The 21,479-nt window shown below is 44.3% G+C and overlaps 1 protein-coding gene across 2 annotated transcripts in view; it reads right to left on the bottom strand.

Moving 5' to 3' along the window:
• Window positions 1-21,479, bottom strand: part of SYT9 (synaptotagmin 9) — a 192,162-nt gene continuing 170,683 nt past the window's right edge. For both annotated transcript variants that reach the window (XR_004807989.2, XM_025459343.3), the window contains exon 7: window positions 1-2,218. Coding sequence is in view for 1 of the 2 variants with exons in the window: in XM_025459343.3 (XP_025315128.1) it covers window positions 2,210-2,218 (9 nt within the window). In the remaining variant the exon portion in view is untranslated. The remainder of the gene's footprint in view (window positions 2,219-21,479) is intronic.

Here is a 21,479-nt window from a genome sequence, read left to right as displayed (position 1 = left end):
TTGGAATTTTTCAAAAGGAACATTTACTAGGAAACTAAAGGGAAACCAAACAGAATGCAAGAGAACAGAGGCAGAGGTGCAGATGGGCTCGGGGAGTTCAAATCCAGAAACAGCCTCTGGCCACAGCTGGACTGGCTAGACTAACCTTTCTAGACACAAAGCCACCAGCCTGCCATGCAGCCGGGCTTCTTTGCCTGCTAGCCTCTACAAAGCCACCTTCTGTTTCACACCAACAAGCCAGTAACATACTCAGTAGTACCCAGGGCTGCTAGCTCTCTGGGCAGGAAGATCTTAGGGGGGAAACAATAGGCACAGCTGCCCCAGGATCTCCTACCCAGGCTCTTAGTGCCAAGGACATGTCAAAGTTTATTGAGATGGCTGCCTGCTATCTATTGGGGCCAGTCTGGTTTCTCTGGGACCATTCTTCTGGGCTCATCTGCCTGGCTCTAGAGACAGTCTTTCTGCTGGCTATCCTGCTGGCACATGTCCTTCATGCTTTGGTTCGAAACACTGGTAGGTGGAGGATGTCTGGATGGGGAGGAACAGGCAGGGTGGAACTTTGGGCAAGGAAAGTTGAATTCTTCTCACATCATCAGACACAGGCAGAACCTTGGCTTCTCTTTGGATCCAGGTGGTTGAAAGCCAATCAGAGATGGAAATGGTCTAGGCAGGCTGGGGAATGCGTGAAGCTACAGTGTAGTAACACTGACTCACACAACCAAAGGCCTCTCTCCTTTTTAGATGTGAAATCCGTGTAGAGTTTCTTGCACCAGGCAGCTGCCACAGTAAGAACTTTCTGCAGACATGCAAGGATCTTGCTTCCACCCAGTTAGTCCCACAGCGAAACGTTAATTCAAATGAAGATAGTGAGCTTCCGAGGATGTTATCTTGGAGAAGTGGTGCAATGTGTGGTTGGGGTACCTTGCACCCATAATAGGAGAGAGAGGACCACTAGGTAACACCCACCCCCCTTCCCCCCGCCCCAAGGTATGCTAAGGCCTTTGGTTTCATTTGTATGGAGGCAGAAGCAATGAGGATGAGGAGCAGAGCTGGCAGTGGGTTGGCTGATGTGGTCACAAAGGAAGCTGCGTAATGAATGAGATACCCGGGGAGAGCCCTTGACCTTCACTCTTGTAGGTATTTCCATTCCCCAAGTGCTATGAAAGTGATATATGTGTCTGGAAGTGAAAGGAAGCCTGTTTGTGGCTGCCCAAGGCTATGCCCCTGGGCTGTTGCATATGGAAATACCCCAGAAAGCACTCAGGCCAAGATGGTCCAAAAATTGTGCCTTCCTCAGGGGGACGGTTGTGTTACCTCTCCATCAACTTATACATAACGGTACACCTGTTCCTGTGGCTGTTCCCCCAGTGGACAAGCATGCTCGGAAAAGGGTATTCCAGAATGCTTATGCCATTGAGACACATGCCTCTCTAACAGAGATGGCTATTAACTTTCATTCTACATTGAACACCCGTTGCAAGGAAGTGGCTGCTGGCCATCTAGAAAACACTGTCAGGGATTCTGACTCCTCAGAATCTGGGTTTAGCACAGAAAGGACTATGATCAACTCTCTGCCATATGCATGGGAGGGGGCAGTGAATTTGCTGTGAATCAGCCCTCCTTGCACTAGATTTTCTCCAGGGGAACAGCCTGTTTATCCTCTTACTGTCCTGGGGCTATTCCTTGCAAGGCTGAAGCACTTTTTGGGGTAAAGTTATTTTCTGAAGACAGTTATTAGCTCAAAGGTAGTCCAGTGTGAATTGGATCTGCTGCCTATTTAGCACCTGGATATATTTTTAAATATTCTGTCCTTCCAGGGCGTCCAAGCAAATATCATGTCAGAGTGACGTTGCCAGGGCAGGTGCTATGACCCCATCACCAAGGGCCTCATGTTAATCACTAAGAATCCTAGTGATCGAGGGTACTCTTAGTGTTCTCACTACATCGGGTGGTTTCTTCCATAGTCCGATCTTGTTCTTGGCCATGACAGCCGTGCTTCCCACACTACCTTAGGCCACTTGAAGATGGCCAGAACGCTCATATTCGCCAAACCTAATCTGGAAAGAGGGCCAGTTATTGCCGTAGTTATAGCTCAGCATTTGGTCACTGGAGTCGTCCGGGTGTTGTTGGATGAGAAAAGTTACTTAAGATCTTTGTAAGGTGGTTGTCCCACTGTGTCCTTGGCACAAACATTCCTCTTAACTGATGGTCATCGTTTCTGTAGGAAGAAGAAACAGAAAGAATACTTTGGTTTTCATCTATATATATTTTTTTATTTTTCTAAATTGAGGTATAATTAACATATGGTGTTATTTTAGTTTTAGGTGCACAACATACTGATTCACAATCCTATATGTTACTCAGGGTTCACCAGGATGAGTGTAGTCACCATTTGTCACCATACAACATTATTATAATATTATGGACTATATTCCTCATGCTGTATTTTTCATCACCGTGACTTATTTATTTTATAACTGGAAGTTTGTATCTTTTAATCCTCTTTACCTATTTCAGCCATTCCTCCCACTGCTTCCCCTCCAGCAGCCACCAATTTGTTTTCTGTATTTAAGAGTTTTTTACTTGTTTATTCATGTGTTTTGTTTTTTAGATTCCACATATAAGTAAAATCATATGGTATTTGTCTTTCTCTGACTTATTTCACATTGCATGATGTTTTTTTTTATTTATTTATTTATTTTTATTGGTGTTCAATTTACTAAAATACAGAATAACACCCAGCGCCCGTCACCCATTCACTCCCACCCCCCGCCCTCCTCCCCTTCTACCACCCCTAGTTCGTTTCCCAGAGTTAGCAGTCTTTACGTTCTGTCTCCCTTTCTGATATTTCCCACACATTTCTTCTCCCTTCCCTTATTTTCCCTTTCACTATTATTTATATTCCCCAAATGAATGAGAACATATAATGTTTGTCCTTCTCCGACTGACTTACTTCACTCAGCATAATACCCTCCAGTTCCATCCACAGTTGAAGCAAATGGTGGGTATTTGTCATTTCTAATAGCTGAGTAATATTCCATTGTATACATAAACCACATCTTCTTTATCCATTCATCTTTCGTTGGACACCGAGGCTCCTTCCACATTTTGGCTATCGTGGCCATTGCTGCTAGAAACATCGGGGTGCAGGTGTCCCGGCGTTTCATTGCATTTGTATCTTTGGGGTAAATCCCCAACAGTGCAATTGCTGGGTCGTAGGGCAGGTATATTTTTAACTGTTTGAGGAACCTCCACACAGTTTTCCAGAGTGGCTGCACCAGTTCACATTCCCACCAACAGTGTAAGAGGGTTCCCTTTTCTCCGCATCCTCTCCAACATTTGTTGTTTCCTGCCTTGTTAATTTTCCCCATTCTCACTGGTGTGAGGTGGTATCTCATTGTAGTTTTCATTTGTATTTCCCTGATGGCAAGTGATGCAGAGCATTTTCTCATATGCATGTTGGCCATGTCTATGTCTTCCTCTGTGAGATTTCTGTTCATGTCTTTTGCCCATTTCATGATTGGATTGTTTGTTTCTTTGGTGTTGAGTTTAATAAGTTCTTTATAGATCTTGGAAACTAGCCCTTTATCTGATATGTCATTTGCAAATATCTTCTCCCATTCTGTAGGTTGTCTTTGAGTTTTGTTGACTGTATCCTTTGCTGTGCAAAAGCTTCTTATCTTGATGAAGTCTCAATAGTTCATTTTTGCTTTTGTTTCTTTTGCCTTCGTGGATGTATCTTGCAAGAAGTTACTATGGCCGAGTTCAAAAAGGGTGTTGCCTGTGTTCTTCTCTAGGATTTTGATGGAATCTTGTCTCACATTTAGATCTTTCATCCATTTTGAGTTTATCTTTGTGTATGGTGAAAGAGAGTGGTCTAGTTTCATTCTTCTGCATGTGGATGTCCAATTTTCCCAGCACCATTTATTGAAGAGACTGTCTTTCTTCCAATGGATAGTCTTTCCTCCTTTATCGAATATTAGTTGGCCATAAAGTTCAGGGTCCACTTCTGGATTCTCTATTCTGTTCCACTGATCCATGTGTCTGTTTTTGTGCCAGTACCACACTGTCTTGATGACCACAGCTTTGTAGTACAACCTGAAATCTGGCATTAAAGGCATTCAAATTGGCAAAGAAGAAGTCAAACTCTCCCTCTTCGCCGATGACATGATACTCTACATAGAAAACCCAAAAGTCTCCACCCCAAGATTGCTAGAACTCATACAGCAATTCGGTAGCGTGGCAGGATACAAAATCAATGCCCAGAAGTCAGTGGCATTTCTATACACTAACAATGAGACTGAAGAAAGAGAAATTAAGGAGTCAATCCCATTTACAATTGCACCCAAAAGCATAAGATACCTAGGAATAAACCTAACCAAAGATGTAAAGGATCTATACCCTCAAAACTATAGAACACTTCTGAAAGAAATTGAGGAAGACACAGAGATGGAAAAATATTCCATGCTCATGGATTGGCAGAATTAATATTGTGAAAATGTCAATGTTACCCAGGGCAATATACATGTTTAATGCAATCCCTATCAAAATACCATGGACTTTCTTCAGAGAGTTAGAACAAATTATTTTAAGATTTGTGTGGAATCAGAAAAGACCCCGAATAGCCAGGGGAATTTTAAAAAAGAAAACCATATCTGGGGGCATCACAATGCATGATGTTTTCTAGGTCCTCCATGTTGTCACAAATGGCAAGATCTCACTCTTTTTTATGGTTGAATCATAGTTCATTGTGATGTGTGTGTGTGTGTGTGTGTGTGTGTGTGTGTATGGGCTGCTTCCATATCTTAGCTATTGTAAATAATGCTGTAATAAACAGGGATGCATATATCTTTTCAAATTAGTGTTTTTCTTTGGAATTTTGGAATTTTCTTTGGAGTTTAGTGGAATTATGAATCATATGACATTTCTACTTTTAATTTTTTGAGGAACCACTGCACTATTTCCACAGAGGCCACACCAATTTGCACTCCCCCCAACAGCACATGAGGGTTCCTTTTTCTCCACATCCTTACCAACACTTGTTATTTCTTGTGTTTTTGATTCTAGCCCTTCTGACAGGTGTGAAGTGGCATCTCATTATGGTTTCGATTTGTATTTCCCCGCTGATGAGTGATATTGAGCATCCTTTCATGTGTCCATTGGCCAGCTGAATGTCTTCTTTGGAAAAATATCTACTCAGGTCCTCTGCTCATTTTATAATAGGATTATTTGTGGTGGTTTTTTTTGTGTTGAGTTACAAAAGCTCTCTCTGTATTTTGCATATTAACCTTTTTTTTTTCGATATATTGTTTGTAAATATCTACTCCCATTTTGTAGGTTGCCTTTTGTTTTGTTGATGGTTTCCTTCACCGTTCAAAAATTTTTTACTTTGGTGTAGTCCCAATAGTTTATCTTTGCTTTTGTTTCCCCTTTGTTCCCCCAGTGGACAAGCATGCTCGGAAAAGGGTATTCCAGAATGCTTATGCCCCTGAGATGCATGCCTTTCTAACAGAGATGGCAATTAACTTTCATTCTAACATTGAACACCAGTTGCATGCATATGAGGAGACATATTTAGAAAAATATTGCTAAGGCCAATGTCAAAGAAATTACTGCCTGTCTTCTTCTAAAAGTTTTATGGTTTCAGGTCTCACATTTTGGTCTTTAATTAATTTGAGCTTGTTTTTAAGTATGGTATAAAAAAGTGGTCCAGTTTCATTCTTTTGCATGTAGCTGTTCAGTGTTCCCAGCATCGTTTATTCAAGTGATGTCTTTTCCCCATTGTATATTCTTGCCTCCTTTGTCATAGATTAAGTGACCATATATGCATGGGTTTATTTCTGGGCTTTATATTCTGTTCCACTGCTCTGTGTGTGTTTTTATGTCAGTACCATGCCATTTGGGGTTTCGAGGGAACATACCTTCACATAATAAAGGCCACATATATGACAAACTTGAAGCTAAAATGATATTCAGTGGTGAAAAACTGAGAGCTTTCCTCTGAAATCAGGGAGAAGACAAGAATGTCCATTCTCACCACTTTTAATCAACATGGTGAGAAAGTCCTAGCTGTAGCATTCAGACAAAAAAGATATAAAAGGAATCCAAATTGGTAAGAAAGAAGTAAAACTTACACTATTTGCAAATAACATGATATTTTATATAGAAAATTCTAAACACTTTACCAAAAAGCTATTAGAACTGATAAATGAATTCAATAAAGTTGTAAGATACAAATTAATATACAGAAATATGTTGCATTTCTATACACTAATAATAAAGTAGCAGAAATAGAAATTCAAAAAAAATCCCGTTACAATTACACCAAAAAGAATAAAAGATCCAGCAATAAACATGACCAAGGAGGTAAATATCTGTACTCTGAGAACTAAAACATTGATGAAAGAAATTGACGACAACACAAACAAATGGAGAGATATTCTAATACTCATGGCCTGGAAGAATTAATATTGTTATTATGTCCATACTACCCAAAGTGATCTAGAGTCAACGCAATCCTGGTAAAAATACCAATAACAGTTTTCATAGAACTATAACAAATAATACTAAAATTTGTATAAAACCACAGAAGCCCTGAATAGCTAAAGCAATCTCTTAAAAGAACAAAGCTGGAGGTATCGGAATTCCAGATTTCAAGATATACTACAAAGCTGCAGTAATCACACATGTATTTCTTAATGTAGCCAGGCACTGTGATAGATGCTGGGGATACAGATCCCACGAGTAAGACACATACCCCACTTTCAAAGGGCTCCCAGGGGGAGAAGTTACAAGGTTAGAAGCTGAGTAACAGAGGTGTGCATGGAATGCATAGGAGCAAAGAGGAGGAAAGGATGAGGGGCCTGAGGAGGTCTACAAAGCGGATTCTGAAAGATAAGTTGAGTTGGGCCATTTAGTCTAAAGGAGAGTCCATCAGGAGAGAAGAAGAGAAGGCCGTTTTGGCCAGGGGAAAGAGCCCATCCAAAGGCACAAAGGCAGGAAAGCATATGGCCCATTGGAGGAATAGGTAGGATTTGGTGTGAGGAGTAGAGAGGAAGGAAATAAGGTAGGAAGAGGAGTGGGTGGGTGGCTGGGGTCTTTGTGGTACAACATCCATTCCTTGTTTTCAAGCTGGGAAGGGATGGGCTCATTCAGGGGAGCCCAGACTCAGAGCAGCAGGATCTCTCCTGTCTCACACTCAGTGCAACATCGATTTAATTTAAACTCAGGGCATGTTCCAATACAGATTAAGGGTATTAATGCTGCCAGCCTAGAGAGAAAGAAAACCAGAGTCGCTCCCAAGGACATAGCACAACAACAACAAAAAAACATATGTATTAACTATAGGAGGGTCACAAACATTCTGAAACATAAATATATGGATTGCATTTCATGGGTCAAATGTTCACATGTGAGGCTCTAACTTAGAGCAAGCAATAAAGCCAGAGCATACATTGTAGATAGACAGCCGTGTCTGACTGTAACCCTTGACTCTGAAGTGTGTGCCTGGCTGTGGGAGGGATGTTCTTTTCTGAGTCTAGAAGGAAAGTATGAGTGGATATTTGTCTTATGTTGTGATTCAGAACAACCTTCCCAGACTAGCTGATGCTGGAGTAGCCTATGAATGGATCTCCTTCCCATTGCATCCCCCCCACATCCAGCAGGATCTTCCCAGGGCCCCTTCTCTCAGTTGTGAGACCCTGCAGGCCCAGCTTGCCAGCCCCTGTCCCTCAGTCCTTTTTATCTAGGAAGGCAAATTGTCAACAGGCTTAGCCCCACCAAAGAATTAGTTGTGTTGCTATTAGCCAACTAGGCCATGTACCATATTCCTTCAGTTTTTGAGTGCAGATTATGTGCCAGGCACTAGGATATGAACTTTACAAATCCTTAAACAAAGATCTACGAGTTTCTTTACTGGAGGATACAGACATATAGAAAGATTAATTTGCCCAAAGCCACACTGTTACTAAGTGTCAGAGCTGGAATTTGAACATAAGACTTCTAACTTTAAAGTCAATGCTTCAGCAATTACAGAATTCCTAAATCCACTCTGTAAGTCCAGTCTATACATTTGAGCTTTTGCCTTGGTTTTTTAGATACTGTAACTGAGATGAAGGAACTTTCAGGAACCCTAGTCTGAGTCAGTAACATGGAGCAGGTGCCACAGTCCACTTACAGCTTCCAACTTTATTATTCCATTTCTTGGGATTCCCCTGGCTAGTGACCTGCATGTGTACCTCATTTGCTCCCTCAGCTCTACGTACAACCTCAATCTTCCCTGTTCTCACCTTAGTTTCTCCTCTCCATTTGAGCAGCCCTTCACACTGCTTTGGGTAGAGCTCTCCCAAAGTTCCCTGTCTTAGGAACCATCTCTGTACCTGATGTGTTATGGCGTCACCTGAAGCCTGCATAAAGGGCTGAGCTGTGACTTTAGCCAATCTTTTATCAGTCTCCATACCCAGGGATATTATTAGCAGAGCCCACGCTGCCAGGGGCCAGCTCTGACTTGCCTCCATAGCTGGGTTTTGCTCACTTGGTGAGGTTCCTTGCACATACAACTAGCTGGAGTCAAACTCAGCCTCTGGGAATACTGTGGAGTGGCCTATTCTCTTCTTCTTTAGTTGGGTTGATTTTCCAGGCTCTGATCCTGTCTGGTCCCACTATCTTTTTGTTCCTACTCTGGATAGTGCCATGAAGGCCCCAGGATGTTTTTGGTCTGCCAGCCCACAAAATTACAGGATAAAGGAATTTCAATGTCTGCTGGAATGGTAGGGTCATCTCTACCAGGCGTCTTGCAAGAGAAGCTTCTTGGAAATGAACTTCTCCTAGGGAAAGTCAGATATAGAATTCAGGTGTGAAAAAAATAGTTGTTGTCACAAAAGAAGGACAATTTTGAGTATGGCATGGGTGAACTTTGCTGTGGCCTAACCCCTTCTGTGTGTCTCTTGTGGGGGGAAAGACTGGAAAAACTCAACCAAAGAAAACAAAATAAGTAAGTTACAACACTTTTCCAAACTCTTATAACCGAATGGGCTGTTTCTCGGGCAAGATTTTTATAAAATGAGGTGTATGGAAGGATTTTTGTATAATTCAGAAGAGCAGTGACTCAGCAGGGTTTTAAAGGGGAGGAGGGACGCGGTGATAGAGACTGTGGCACCAGCACCAGAGACAGCAATGGTGGTGCAAACACTGGTGGCCAGAAGGCTGGTCTAGTGGGTTCCAGGGCTGGCACCAAGCCCATCTCACGGGGGCGGAAGCGGCAGTGTCCTTGTTATCTGACCAGTGGCCTCCCTGGCAGCGCCAGAGATTTGGAAAGTATCAGGAACTTCAGTGGCATCAATAGGAAGTAGTGGTTACAATCTTATCAGAACAGAGGGGAATTGAAGTGAATTCAATTGTCCTGAGACACACAGATCCTATTTGAATTAAATTGAATTGAAACCAAAGATGAGAACAGTCTCAATGAAAACTGTAATGTGAAGTGACATTTCGATCATAAAAATGACAGCTGATGTGAGACAGGCCATTGAAACTGACCCCAAATTAAGAACATGAAAAGACTGGGTGGATCATTAGATAATATCTTCCTGTGAATTTGAAAATGGGTTTTGATTACAGGAAGTATCTAAGGGCTTTGAACTAAGAAGCTTGTCAGAAATTGAAGTGACTCATTACATGATTCAATCTTACATGGGCTTATTATCATTAAACTTGTACTTTAAATTTTTATTTAAAAACCATAAAAATCTTGTAATTTTGTTGACTATTACTTAGCCCTGCCATGCAAAACACATGAGGAAATATCATGCCCTCCTGCTTACAATCTGATTAGTATCTTTATTCTTTCTCCAATGGCGTTCTTTGTTCATTGCCCCTTACCCCTTTAAAAATCAGGTTAGAGATGTGTGAATGTAACTGTACTTTCAGTCAGAAGACTGGGGTGATAGCCGGAAAAGGGGAATCCACTTGGGAAATAACTACTCTTTGTGGAGCACTCCAGCACTTTGCTCTATCCCAAGAGCTTTGCATAGCTTATCTCTTTCAATTCTTGCCTGGACTCTCTATGATTGAAGCTACAATCACATTTTTTACAGAGGTAACAGTCTGAGAAAGGCCAAATAAAGGTAGTGAATGGCAGAGACAGGATCTGACATCATGTGTTTATGGTTCCAAATGTATGCTCTTAAGTACCATGATCAGGATGGCAAGTCATTGCCCCCTAAATGCTAAATCCATCACCTTTCTAAAAAGGACTTTCAATTCAAAGAATAATTCTGAACAGTCCAGACTTTGTAGGAAAGTGTACTAAGACCCACTATCAAGTCAACCAATAGGGGAAAGGTGGTGAGTGTTGGCATGAGTGACGTGTACACTGTTACTGAGAAGGTTCAGCAGAAACAAGCAAGAAGCAAGAGCTGAAAGTGAGGGGTCATTAAAAAGGTATTGGGGAAGTGCTGTCAGAGTTTTCAGATGAAAGAGCAAGTTAGGGAATTATGGCAAGGCAAAACTTACTCTACTTGATGGAGTTGCATGGAGGATATTTAGAGTTTGCTACTCCAAGTTTATAATGTATTACATTTATTCATAAATTCATTCAACAGACATTTATTGAGCACCAGACCAAAGTGCAGACCATTAGAAACTCAAAGATGATCAATGCACACCATACTCTTGAGGAACTTGCAATTGTCACCAAATGACTAGAGAAACAGGATATTGAGCAAGAAAAGAGTAAATGAGGTCTCATCAAGAAGCTTGACTATAGGGCAGCCATGGTGGCTCAGGGGTTTAGCGCCTGGAGACCCAGGATCGAGTTCCGAGTCAGGCTCCCTGCATGGAACCTGCTTCTCCCTCTGCTGTGTCTCTGCCTCTCTCTCTCTCTCTCTCTCTCTCTCTCTCTGTGCCTCTCATGAATAAATAAATAAAATCTTAAAAAAAAAAAAGCTTGACTATAGGGGTGTCTGAATGGCTCATTCTGTTAAGCATCTGCCTACACCTCAGGTCATGAGTCCTGGGATTGAATCCCACATCAGGCTCCCTGCTCTGCAGGGAGTCTGCTTCTCCCTCTACCCCTCCTCCCTGCTTGTGGTCTCTCCCTTCCTCTCCCTCAAATAAATAAATAATTTTTTTTTTTTAAAGAAGCTTACTGTAAGTCCCATGGTTGGGGGGAGGGAGAGAAATAGAGTGCGTGTGTGTGTGTGCACATATGCCCACACTCATACAGAATTCCATCTACCCAAATCAAGGAAGAAAAGGGAAAAAAGTTATAAAAACAATTGGGTCAGGGTAAAAGTTGAAATGTTCCTAGGATATATGAGATGCACTGAATTGTGAAATGAAATCCCACTAAAAAAGCCTGGTGTTATCTTCCACTGACAGTGCAACTAGCAGAAGCCAACTAGAAGAGACTTGCCTTGTTAATGCAGAGATGGCATTTCCTGGGGGTGGGGGTGGCAATCCAGCTCTTTCCCATATCTGTGCGCAGGTATCCTACCTTTGCAATTTGGGACTCAGACCTTTGAATAACCATCTATAGTCTCAGAACTGATAATTCTGTTCCTGCTCTTTGGAAAATTAACTTTTTAACACCAGAACAGTATAACACAGAAGAATTCTAAATGATGAATAATACTTTTGTGTAGGTTATATTTATTTCAGTGCAATAACACATTTTGTGATCTACTTTATGTTTTTGAGGTAAGTGCTGAATAATACAATATAATAAAATTACCAGATTTATGATTTTAATGGATATATTTAGGATAATCGACTAGTTACATTTATTCAACATTTAAATGCTTAGGAAAATCCAATATGAGTTCATAAATTTATTTTTTGAAGATGCTGAAATGCTTAAGGTGATTTAATCTAAATGTTAAAGTTTTATTTATTAGCATTATGAGTTAACAGTGTCTGACTGAGGATCTTAAGGACATGGAGATACTCTGTATGATACATGCCATCATATGATGGATAGATTCCACTATATATTTGTGTAAACTCATAGAATGTACAACATCAAGAGTGAATCATGATGCAAACTAGAGACTTTGAGTGATATTGATGTGTCAATGTAGGGTCATCGATTGTAACATATGTACCACTCTGGTGGGGGATACTAATAGTGGGGGAGGATGTGCATATATGCACCTGTTATATGGGAACTCTCTATACATTCTACTCAGTTTTTCTGTGTGAGACTAAAACTGCTTACAAAAATAAAATTTATTAAAAAAAGTTAACAGTGCTTGAGAATAATTTTGTTTAACACCTACTGTGTTAGATGTTTGAAGTGTTTGATATAATCACACTTTAAATTTGTGACTTCAGTTTGAAATATTTAGGGAATGTAGCCAATCGATTGCTTAAATGGTGCTTACATAGTAGGAGAATTTTATGTTAAATTATAAGGCTTTTTCTTTAATTTGGAACTTTTAAGAGAATTTGATTAAGTGTGAAATTAGTGTTTAGCAGTTTAGGGAAGTATAATCTGTCAAATTAATGAGCTAATTGAGAATTAAAGAACAAATGAAAATGAGCATTTTAATTTCAAAACAAAATGAATGGATTTATAAATCATCATAATAGTTAATGTTACATAGCATTTCATATGAACTATTCTAAGAATATTGCATCTGTTAATTTACTTGCTCCTCGCCACAATTCTCTGACGTGCGCATACTCTTATTATCCCCATTTTACAGATGAGGAAGTCAAAGTACATTATGTAAAATGACTGCTTTATCAAGTGCTACAGAATGAATTCTGTACCCCACAAAATTCATATGTTGAAACCCTAACCTCCAATGTGATGATATTTTCAGGTGGGACTTTAGGATGAGATGAAGTCCTGAGGGGTAGGGCCCTCATGATGGGTTTAGAGCCCTTACAGGAGATACCAGAAAGCTAGTGCTCTCTTTCTCTCTTTCCATCACCACACAGGGAGAAAGCAGCCATCTGCAAGCCAGGGAGAGAGTCCTCACCAGAACCCAACTATGCCAGTACCCTGACCTTTGACTTCCAGCTTCCAGAAATGGGAGGAATAAGCATCTGTTGTGTATACACACCCCACCCTCTAGTCTATGGTATTTTGTTATGGCAGCCCAAGGCTACAGCACCAAGTGCATCAGTATCCTGGGGTTTTCATAACAAAATACAATAAACTGGATGGCTGAAAACAATAGGAATTTATTCTCTCCCAGTTCTGGAGGCCAGAAGTCTGATTTCAAGGTGTCAGGGGGCCCTTCCTCTTTCCAAAGGCACTCCAGAAGAATTCTTCCTTGCCTCTTCCTGGCTTCTGGCAGTTGCCAGCAATCCTTGGCATTCCTTGGCTCATAGCAGTATTACTCCAATTTCACCATCACCCTGAATTCTCTTTGTTGGCTCTCTTGTGCCTTCATCACATGATCTGCTTATTATAAGGACACTAATCATTGGATGTAGGGCCCATTCTAATCCAGGATGATGTCATTTTTAAAAAAGATTTCATTTTAGAGAGACATAGAGAGCGAACACAGAGGAACAGACTCCCCACTGAGCAGCGAGCCCCCCATGAGGCTCAATCCCAGGAGCCTGAGATAATGACCTGAGCCAAAGGCAGATGCTTAACTGACTGAGCCACCCAGGCACCCCTGGTATGACATTATTTTAACATAACTAAATATATCTACAAAGACTCTATTTCCAAGAAAGGTTCAGAGTAGGTGAGGATTTGGGAGGACACCATCAACCCAGTATCTCTTTCCACCAATTGAGTTGATAAACTCAATGTCTGTTTTCAGTCCTCATATTCTTTGTCCTATTGGCAACATCTAATCACTGCCTTGTCTTGGAAACAGTATCTTCTCTCCTCTTTGGACACTCCTGGTTTCCTTACTACTTCAATGATTCTCTCCTTCTCAGTCTCTGTTGGTTTCTCTTCTTTTTCCTCCCTTTAAGTATTGGAATGTCCTTCAGCCCTTGGACCCTTCTCTTCTCCATCTATATGTTACAGTGTCTGCCTGACCTTTCTCTGAAACTCTAGGTTTTTGCATCTAACTTCCACTTGATGTCTCCCTGTAGATATCTAAGAGATGCTTCACACTTGGGAGGGCCAACTTCTGATTGCCCTACACGGGTGCTCCACCTGCTGTCTTCTTAGCCCAGGTCTAAAATGTTGAAATCGTCCTTCACTTCTCTGTCATATCCTGTATCAGGAAATCCTATTAGGTCTCCTTCCAAAAATATATCCAGACATAGGCAGAGGGAGAAGCAGGCTCCATGTAGGGAGCCTGATGTGGGACTTGATCCTGGGACTGCGGGATCACACCCTGAGCCAAAGGCAGACACTCAATTGCTGAGCCACCCAGGCATATATATATAGACAAATGATGCAAATAATGAAAAGAGGCATCTTGAAAGATTGTGGAGATATGTAGCCAGCATGGTGAGTCTGAACATATAGAAGTTCTGGAGGAAGTGGTCACCATTTCTTCAACCTGTTTTTAAACTAAGATGATACTCTGGCAGAGACCCTTATGAGAACTGTGCTTTTTGTCACCGCAAATCCCCTCTAAACCAGTACTGGGAACTTGGCACTGTTGTAATGCTCATGGGTGTTGCCTCATACTTGGAGAACTGAGAGCTGGAAGGAAGGTAGAGCTTGTCCAAGAAAATGGAGCTTCTTTGGCTTTCAGAGCTAGCTAGCACTGTGTTACTCGTACACATTAATAGAACCCTGTAGCTGCAGTTTTGAAAATATGACATGCAGAGTTCATCTAACAAATCCACAACTATTTTCCAAGTTGTAAGATAGAAGAAATTGGAATTCTATCCAACAAGAATTTATTCAATGCTGACTCCATGACAGGCATTTTGCCAGGTCCTGGTTATATGGCCATGAATAATAATTGCTATGGTCAAGAAGCAGTTGGATGTGCCATGGATGACTTAGACACAGATAATATCAAGTGGCACCAAATGCTATGGTAGGGGCAGGCCCAGGGTACCAGTGGAAGAGAACACATACAAGAGACATTTAACTCATAGTAGGGAGCTCTCCAGAATGCCTCCTGAAAAAGACGACAACTGATCAGATGCTTAAAAGATGAGCTGGATATAACCAAGCAAAGAGAGGTAGAGAGGATAGCACAAGAAGTCAAAGCGGGAGCAAGGGCATGAGGTGAAGAAAAAGCATGGAGCAGACCACCAGAAACTGGGCATAGCCTCAACATACAGTACAAGGAAGAGATGGAGGCAGGGTCACAGAGGACCAGGAATGGCAAGGTAGGGAACTTGATCTTGGTCTGAGCAAAAAGCAGCTATTGAAGTAGGGGAGGAGCATGGTAGATTTGTATTTTAGGACTTGGACCCTGCAAGCAGTGCAGAGGCTGGTTGGGAGAGCACACAGGAGAGCAGGGAACCCAGGGTGAAGCGACCATGTAGGAGCAGCTGAAGCACTTCTCTTGCTTTCATGGTCCTCATTCACCCTGGCCCTACAGAAGTGTTGGTTAGATGGAGATAGAGAGGAGGTAGCTGGCTTTGGCTCCTGAGAAACTTTTTTTGGCTGGTCCTCAAACTGGACCAGAGTATTTAAATTCAGCAATTCCTAAAAAGGGACAAATGGAACTTTGAAAAATAATGAAGAGCTACACATACATATACCAAAGAGATAATGAATGAAGAGTCATGTATCCACCTCCCAACCCACCAAGGTGTAGTATACAATAAAACGAATGCTCCATCTGTTCACCTGTGAATTTTACTCCAGGATATCACCACTACTCTTATGGATGGTAACCATTTTCTGACTAAAGAACAAGACCCCAGTATCTTCTAGCACTCATTTGCCTGACACGAGGGAGACATTGTAGGCAGATGTACCCAGTCTGCTGCATGTGTAATTTGTACCTCTCCTCTGGGTGCCACACTGAAGAGCCACATGCAGACTGCATGTGTCTTAATCCTTTCTTGGGGGTTTCACACTGACCAGTCCCTTCTTGCCTATTGATCACATTCAGGAAACTTCTCTATGGATCACAGAGGAAAGGCTCAGTCACTATCTGTAGTAAAAGTCCAGCAATGAGCTCATGTCAGCTAAATACATCAATTGAGTGAATAATGAAAGCCCTTCCTTTTCACTATGGGGAGGAAACATAATCTCAGACCTCAAGGGGTTCACAGTCAAGACTGAAGATAGATGAATCTAACTCAGTATAAAGCGGAAGCTAGAGGCAATAAGTGGTCAATTTGAATCACAATCAAAGTATCATGGGAGTACTTCATGCTAAGTGGGGCGCAGTTCACTGGAGACTTCACAGAAGAGGTGGCGCTTAAATTGAACCCTGAGGATAATGTGGGATTTATACAGTAAGGATGTAGAGGAAAGGTACTCTAGGTTAAAGGCAGCAACACGAGAAAAGGTGAAAAATAGAAAATTAATTTAGGGAACATAAATAGGCATGGCCAGCCAACAGAAGCTTTTGAAGGAGGGAGATCTGATAAAAATCTGAGTTCTCCTTCCTAAGGAGAGTGGCTTAAAATGAGAAGGAAACAGCCAAGGGACTGTTGTAGGGGGTGGGGATGGCAGGCACTGGGGGGCCTCTTTCCTGGGCACTTGTTGGGGCCAGCCTCACCCCAACTGGCTGGTGATCCTCACTTCAGCAGATATGACACAGGAGATGGTCATCCGTGCCCAGAGTTTACACAGGCCAAAGAGAACAGCTGTAGAATTTGTAGCCTATTACGGCACCACAAGAGAGAAAATCCCTGCTATGTGGTGGCCTCAAGCAGAGGTCCACCCCCACCAGCTTACCCAGGTCCATTATGCTCCCCCTTCCTTCTCTGGGTGTGAGTATGGATGTATTTTTTCTGGGAGAAACCTGGGAGAAGTTCTCAGAATGAGCTTAAACTCTGGGATGTAGTTGTAGGAAATAAATACATCTAATAAGTTGAGCAGAACTGCATCTTGAAAAGTCAATTAACTACGTGGTAACTAAAAAAAAAAAATAGTAATGTCTTGCAGCTTACTTTTCTGTGGGAGAGAGACATCATTAAATGTGTTTGTTGTCTGGGAAAAGGGTGTGATAGAAGACACTCTCTTTTTCCCAAAGATTTAGAGGCTTATATGAAGTTATAAATAATATCAATATTTGGGGTATTATTCCTACCATCGTCTTCTCATCTCAGCCTCCCACAATGTCAAACAAACAAACAAATAAACAAATAAACCTATCAGCACAATTTTCTCTTATCTGAGTAGCTGCTCTCTTCTGAAACATCTGCCCGGCCATCGGCCATGGAATGTATCCCTCCACAATGCCGTTAACTCTGGGTCTTTGCAAGAATTAGAAACAGGAGCCCCTCTGGGCACACTCACCACTTGGTGAGAGAAGACAGCTGACCTGGCTTCATGTCTCCCCTCAGCCTGGCTCCCTGCTGCAGGAACCACGTGCAGAGTGTTGGTGAGGCCCTGGTGAGAAGCTCTTGGGATGGGGGTCCCTTTTGGGCCTAGATGATCAGGTAAGAACCTATCTTGGCCTGAGAGGCTGACATCACAGGAGGCTGCATTGTTGTGTGACGTGTTTTCCTTGCAGGCAGTGTCCCGTTGGCAGGGATAGCCACGACATGAGGTGGATGTGTCCTTCCCTGGCTATAGAATTTCTAGTTTCATATGATCTGTTAGTCCTGTAATTGCTCACGTCACCCCCAGCCCTTAGGAAAGCTTCATTAGACGCTGTGGCCAGGCACTAGCTGTGCTCAGGGGGACCCGTGGAGGAGCTGGGTCCAGGCTGGGGGTAAGCGGTACAGGGAGAGGCTGTTGGTTTGGGGGAGAAGGCCTGGGAGCTCTGAGGATGACCAGCAGAGAACCGTGGAGCGCAGCTGGGGGCAGAACGGGTGAGCAAGGAGTAGGACTCGTGAGACAGGGACTCGCCGAGCCGTGTGGGGACAGAAGTCCATGAGGGCAGACACAAAGGCCCAGGTTCACACAGCTAGAACCCGCGGACCTTGCATCAAGGGGCTGGAAACGCAGGGAGAAGGGAGAAAAGTGATGGGGAGGAGCCAGGACTGGGAAAAGCAGCTCTTCGGGATGGATTAGGGGCTGGTGTTACCTGCGGGGAGGCTGAGCCCTCCCAGCTCTCCTGGGAGCACCTGGCCTGTGAGACGCAATGAGCCTGCAGAGGGGACGGGCTGAGAGGCTGAGCTCAAGGCCAAGGCCCGTCCCCTGGGCTCCTGGTGAGGGGCAGGGGCGCAGAAGGGCAAGGGCAGCCGGCCTGCTGGCGGGGACAGACTCCCTGGGACTCGGCGTCCTAGCCACCCGCCTCCTCTCTGCTGCTCTGCCCAAGTCTCTGTTCCGCGGGCTGCTTCCTGGCCCAGGTTCTGCAAAGGGCCACCGCCCAACACGAAGGTGCCCCCCCCCCCCACATCTCTCTGCTACTTTCATCCTTGCACTCATCATGACCTACTTCTGTTTACGCCTTTGCGGTTTGCCAGTGTCCGTCCTCCTGCCACAGTGCAAGTCCCACGCTCGACGCTGCATTCCCAGCGTCCAGGGCGGCAGGCGGCGCGTGGCAGGTGCCCAGTGAACGCTGGCTGCATGACGGGGGGAGGGCAGCCATCGGAACAGCTGGAGCCCACCGTGGGAACCGATGGTAAATGTGCCGGTGGCCAGCCCCCCTCACGGGGGGGGGGCGCAGTTAGCTCACGCTGATGACACCCCCTCCTCTCTGTCACTGCAGCGGTGAGTCCTGGAAGCCACGCTGGCAGGACCTGGCTGTCCCTTTATCCCCCCACCGCACCCCGCACCCCCACTATCCCAGCTGTCCCGGCTGCAGTGGGCACCCAACCCAAGATCTGGGAATGAAAGATCTCCTATGAGAAAGTCAGGACGGAAAAGAGAGAGGAAAAGAGAGAAATGAGAATATGGAGAGAGACAGAGAGAGGGGTGGGGTGAGGGGGAGGGGAGAGGGAGGGAGGGGCAGGGGAGGGGTGGGAGAGAGAGAAGTAAAAAGGAGGAGAGAGCAGAGTGAAAGAGAAAATAAATGTCATCTGCTTTCCCCAGAGTTTCCAGGTGCCAGTCCCAGGCCTTCCTGGAACTTAGATATATTTCTGTTCTCGAATTCCAAGAATTTCCCTCTCCTCACAAAATAGCCCCAGCTAGTTCCATTTGGTTTCTCTGAGCTGTAGCCAGAATAAACTAAAAGAAGAGGGTGCTGGGTGCCTGTGCCACTGCACACCCCGAGCACCCCGGGCCCCCAGGCTCCCCGACAGCAACCGGCACTTCCCCAGTAGAGGTGGTGAGTCAGGGAGGGCAGAAGCCCAGCCCTGCACGAAGGGGTACCCGGTCTCACCACCGCAGCCCCCCTGAGCTGCCAGGGCTCGCAGAGCCACCCCACTCACCCTCAGGTCCCACCACCATCCTCCTGCCTCAGGGGGGCCCTGTCCTGACTGGTCAGCTTCTGGTCCCAGCCTCAGTTTACCACTTCTGCCCCGCCGACTCTGCCTGCCTCTGTCAGTCTTGGAACTTGTCCCTGTGGCCCGGGCCCTGGCAGCTACCCTTCCCGCACCGCTGAGGCGCCCCAGCCCCAGCCACCTGCTGCCACTCCTCTCTTCAGCTTGCTGTTGGTCAGGGGCCGGGGGGCAGGCCAGTTCCACCCTGAGCCACCCCGCTGCTGAGTCAACGCTGAGATGCTGAGTGACATTATCAACATGACTTCACGGTGTCTCAGTCTGCCTCTCCGTCTCTCCCTCCCTCCAGACGTTCAGACCAAGTGTCACCCGGACTCATCATCACTTTCTCCGCATCTCACCGCGGCTCTCCTCTGACTTGCTCTGTGCTGGGCTGTGTGAGGGTGACAGAGCAGGAGCGACTCCACTTGGGCATCCTCAGGCCCCCAGTCTGGGGCAAAGATGTGACTGGTTGACAGGTTCCAGCAAAATCCCTGGGCCTAAGCTGGGTCATGTCATCACCCTGAATCAATGCCCAAGTGTGCCAATCAGACACAGGCAGAGGTGACACAGATGCAGTTGTGCTCCTGGGGCAGAGGGCCTCATCACGTCCCCCCAAACCACAGGGGTGGAGGGGTGTGTGGCGGGTCCTCAAGGAGAACAGGGTCTTTTTATCCCAGGAAGGAATGCTGCAGAGGCAAAACACAAGTTCATACTCCAGAGCCTTTCACATTAAGAGAAAATCATGTTCTTATTCGAAGGAAAAAGTCTTTGCTGCTATCAAGTTTAGTCTCATCAGAACACATTTCAAGACACACTTGCAGAAAAAAACCCAGAGAACATAATGTGACTGCTACAACACAAGAGGATTTTTTTTTAAAGGGTTTGAGCGAATCAGTTTTACTGCATATTGTTCATTGAATGTCCTCCTGGTTTTGAAAATTATGATCATGTTGAAGCAGCAGAGGATGAGGTGCAGGAGAAACAGCTAATACAAGACAACTGAAAGGAAGTTAGCCAAAAAAAACCTTCATGAGGAATCATTTGGGAGCGTGAGGTTGTAAGGGATAGAGGATTAGCATATGTGGGAGGAACACAAAAGAATTTTCCAAAGATTCTCAGGCGTTGTTTTGGCTTTACAGTCTTAATTGAGCTGAATAATAACAAGCACAAAGAGAAAGATCTCACAGAACCAGTGGAGCCGTGCAACCCATAAACTGCCTGGCCATGTGAGGGACTGGCTGTGTCCAACTAATGCCGCGGTGTCTTGTAAGCTCTCTGGCAGGCAAAGAAGTGGGTTTGAGAGTTGCTGCGATGTGTAGGTATGGGCAGGTATTTTTCTAGGAACAGAGAGCAACTGGAACAGCTATAGGCTACCTGATTCAACCTGATGAAGACAGGAGGAGAGAGCCTTTTCTGAGAGGGTAATGAGGTCCACATTCAGACCCCGTCAGAACAGCCTTGGTATCTTGATGCCCAAGAAGCACCAGGGCAGGAGAACATGGTGATTTTAAAAGCAGTGAACAGAATCAGAAAAATCTGTATTAGTCAGCTTCTGCTGCAATAACAACCAACTCCCCGATCTTAGCTACTTAAAACAACAAACACCTATTTCTTGCTCAGGGGGCTGTGGGCTAGACCTGGCTCCAGACAGGGGGAGGTCTGCTTCTGCGTCTTCTCATTCCGGGACCTACGTAATTCCCGAACAGGTGCCAAAAGTTAGTTCCACAGGATGAGTAGAAACATGGGCTGCCTCTTAAAGCCCTCACCTGGAGCTATGGCCCTGTCTGTTGAGCAAAGCAAGTCAGAGGGCCTCATCCAGAGTAACCAGAGTATGAGATCCTTGCAGAGTGTAGAGAGCGCGGATAACAAGGCCCAAATAACGCAACCTATGCCAGCTCTACCACTTCTTTGCCTCATGATGTTGGAAAAGTTAGCCAAGTTTCAGTGTTCTGGGAGATGATATTGCATTGTGAGGGTGAAATTGGATGATGCATGTACAGTATTTAGCACGGTGCCCTGGAGTCGGTGCTTGCTAGGAAAGCTAACATGAT

Source organism: Canis lupus, chromosome 21, assembly GCF_003254725.2.
Source record: "Canis lupus dingo isolate Sandy chromosome 21, ASM325472v2, whole genome shotgun sequence".
In the NCBI taxonomy this organism is placed as follows: domain Eukaryota; kingdom Metazoa; phylum Chordata; class Mammalia; order Carnivora; family Canidae; genus Canis; species Canis lupus.
The sequence above is the reverse complement of the archived record's forward strand: the minus strand, read 5'-3'. Positions and strand labels throughout refer to the sequence as shown.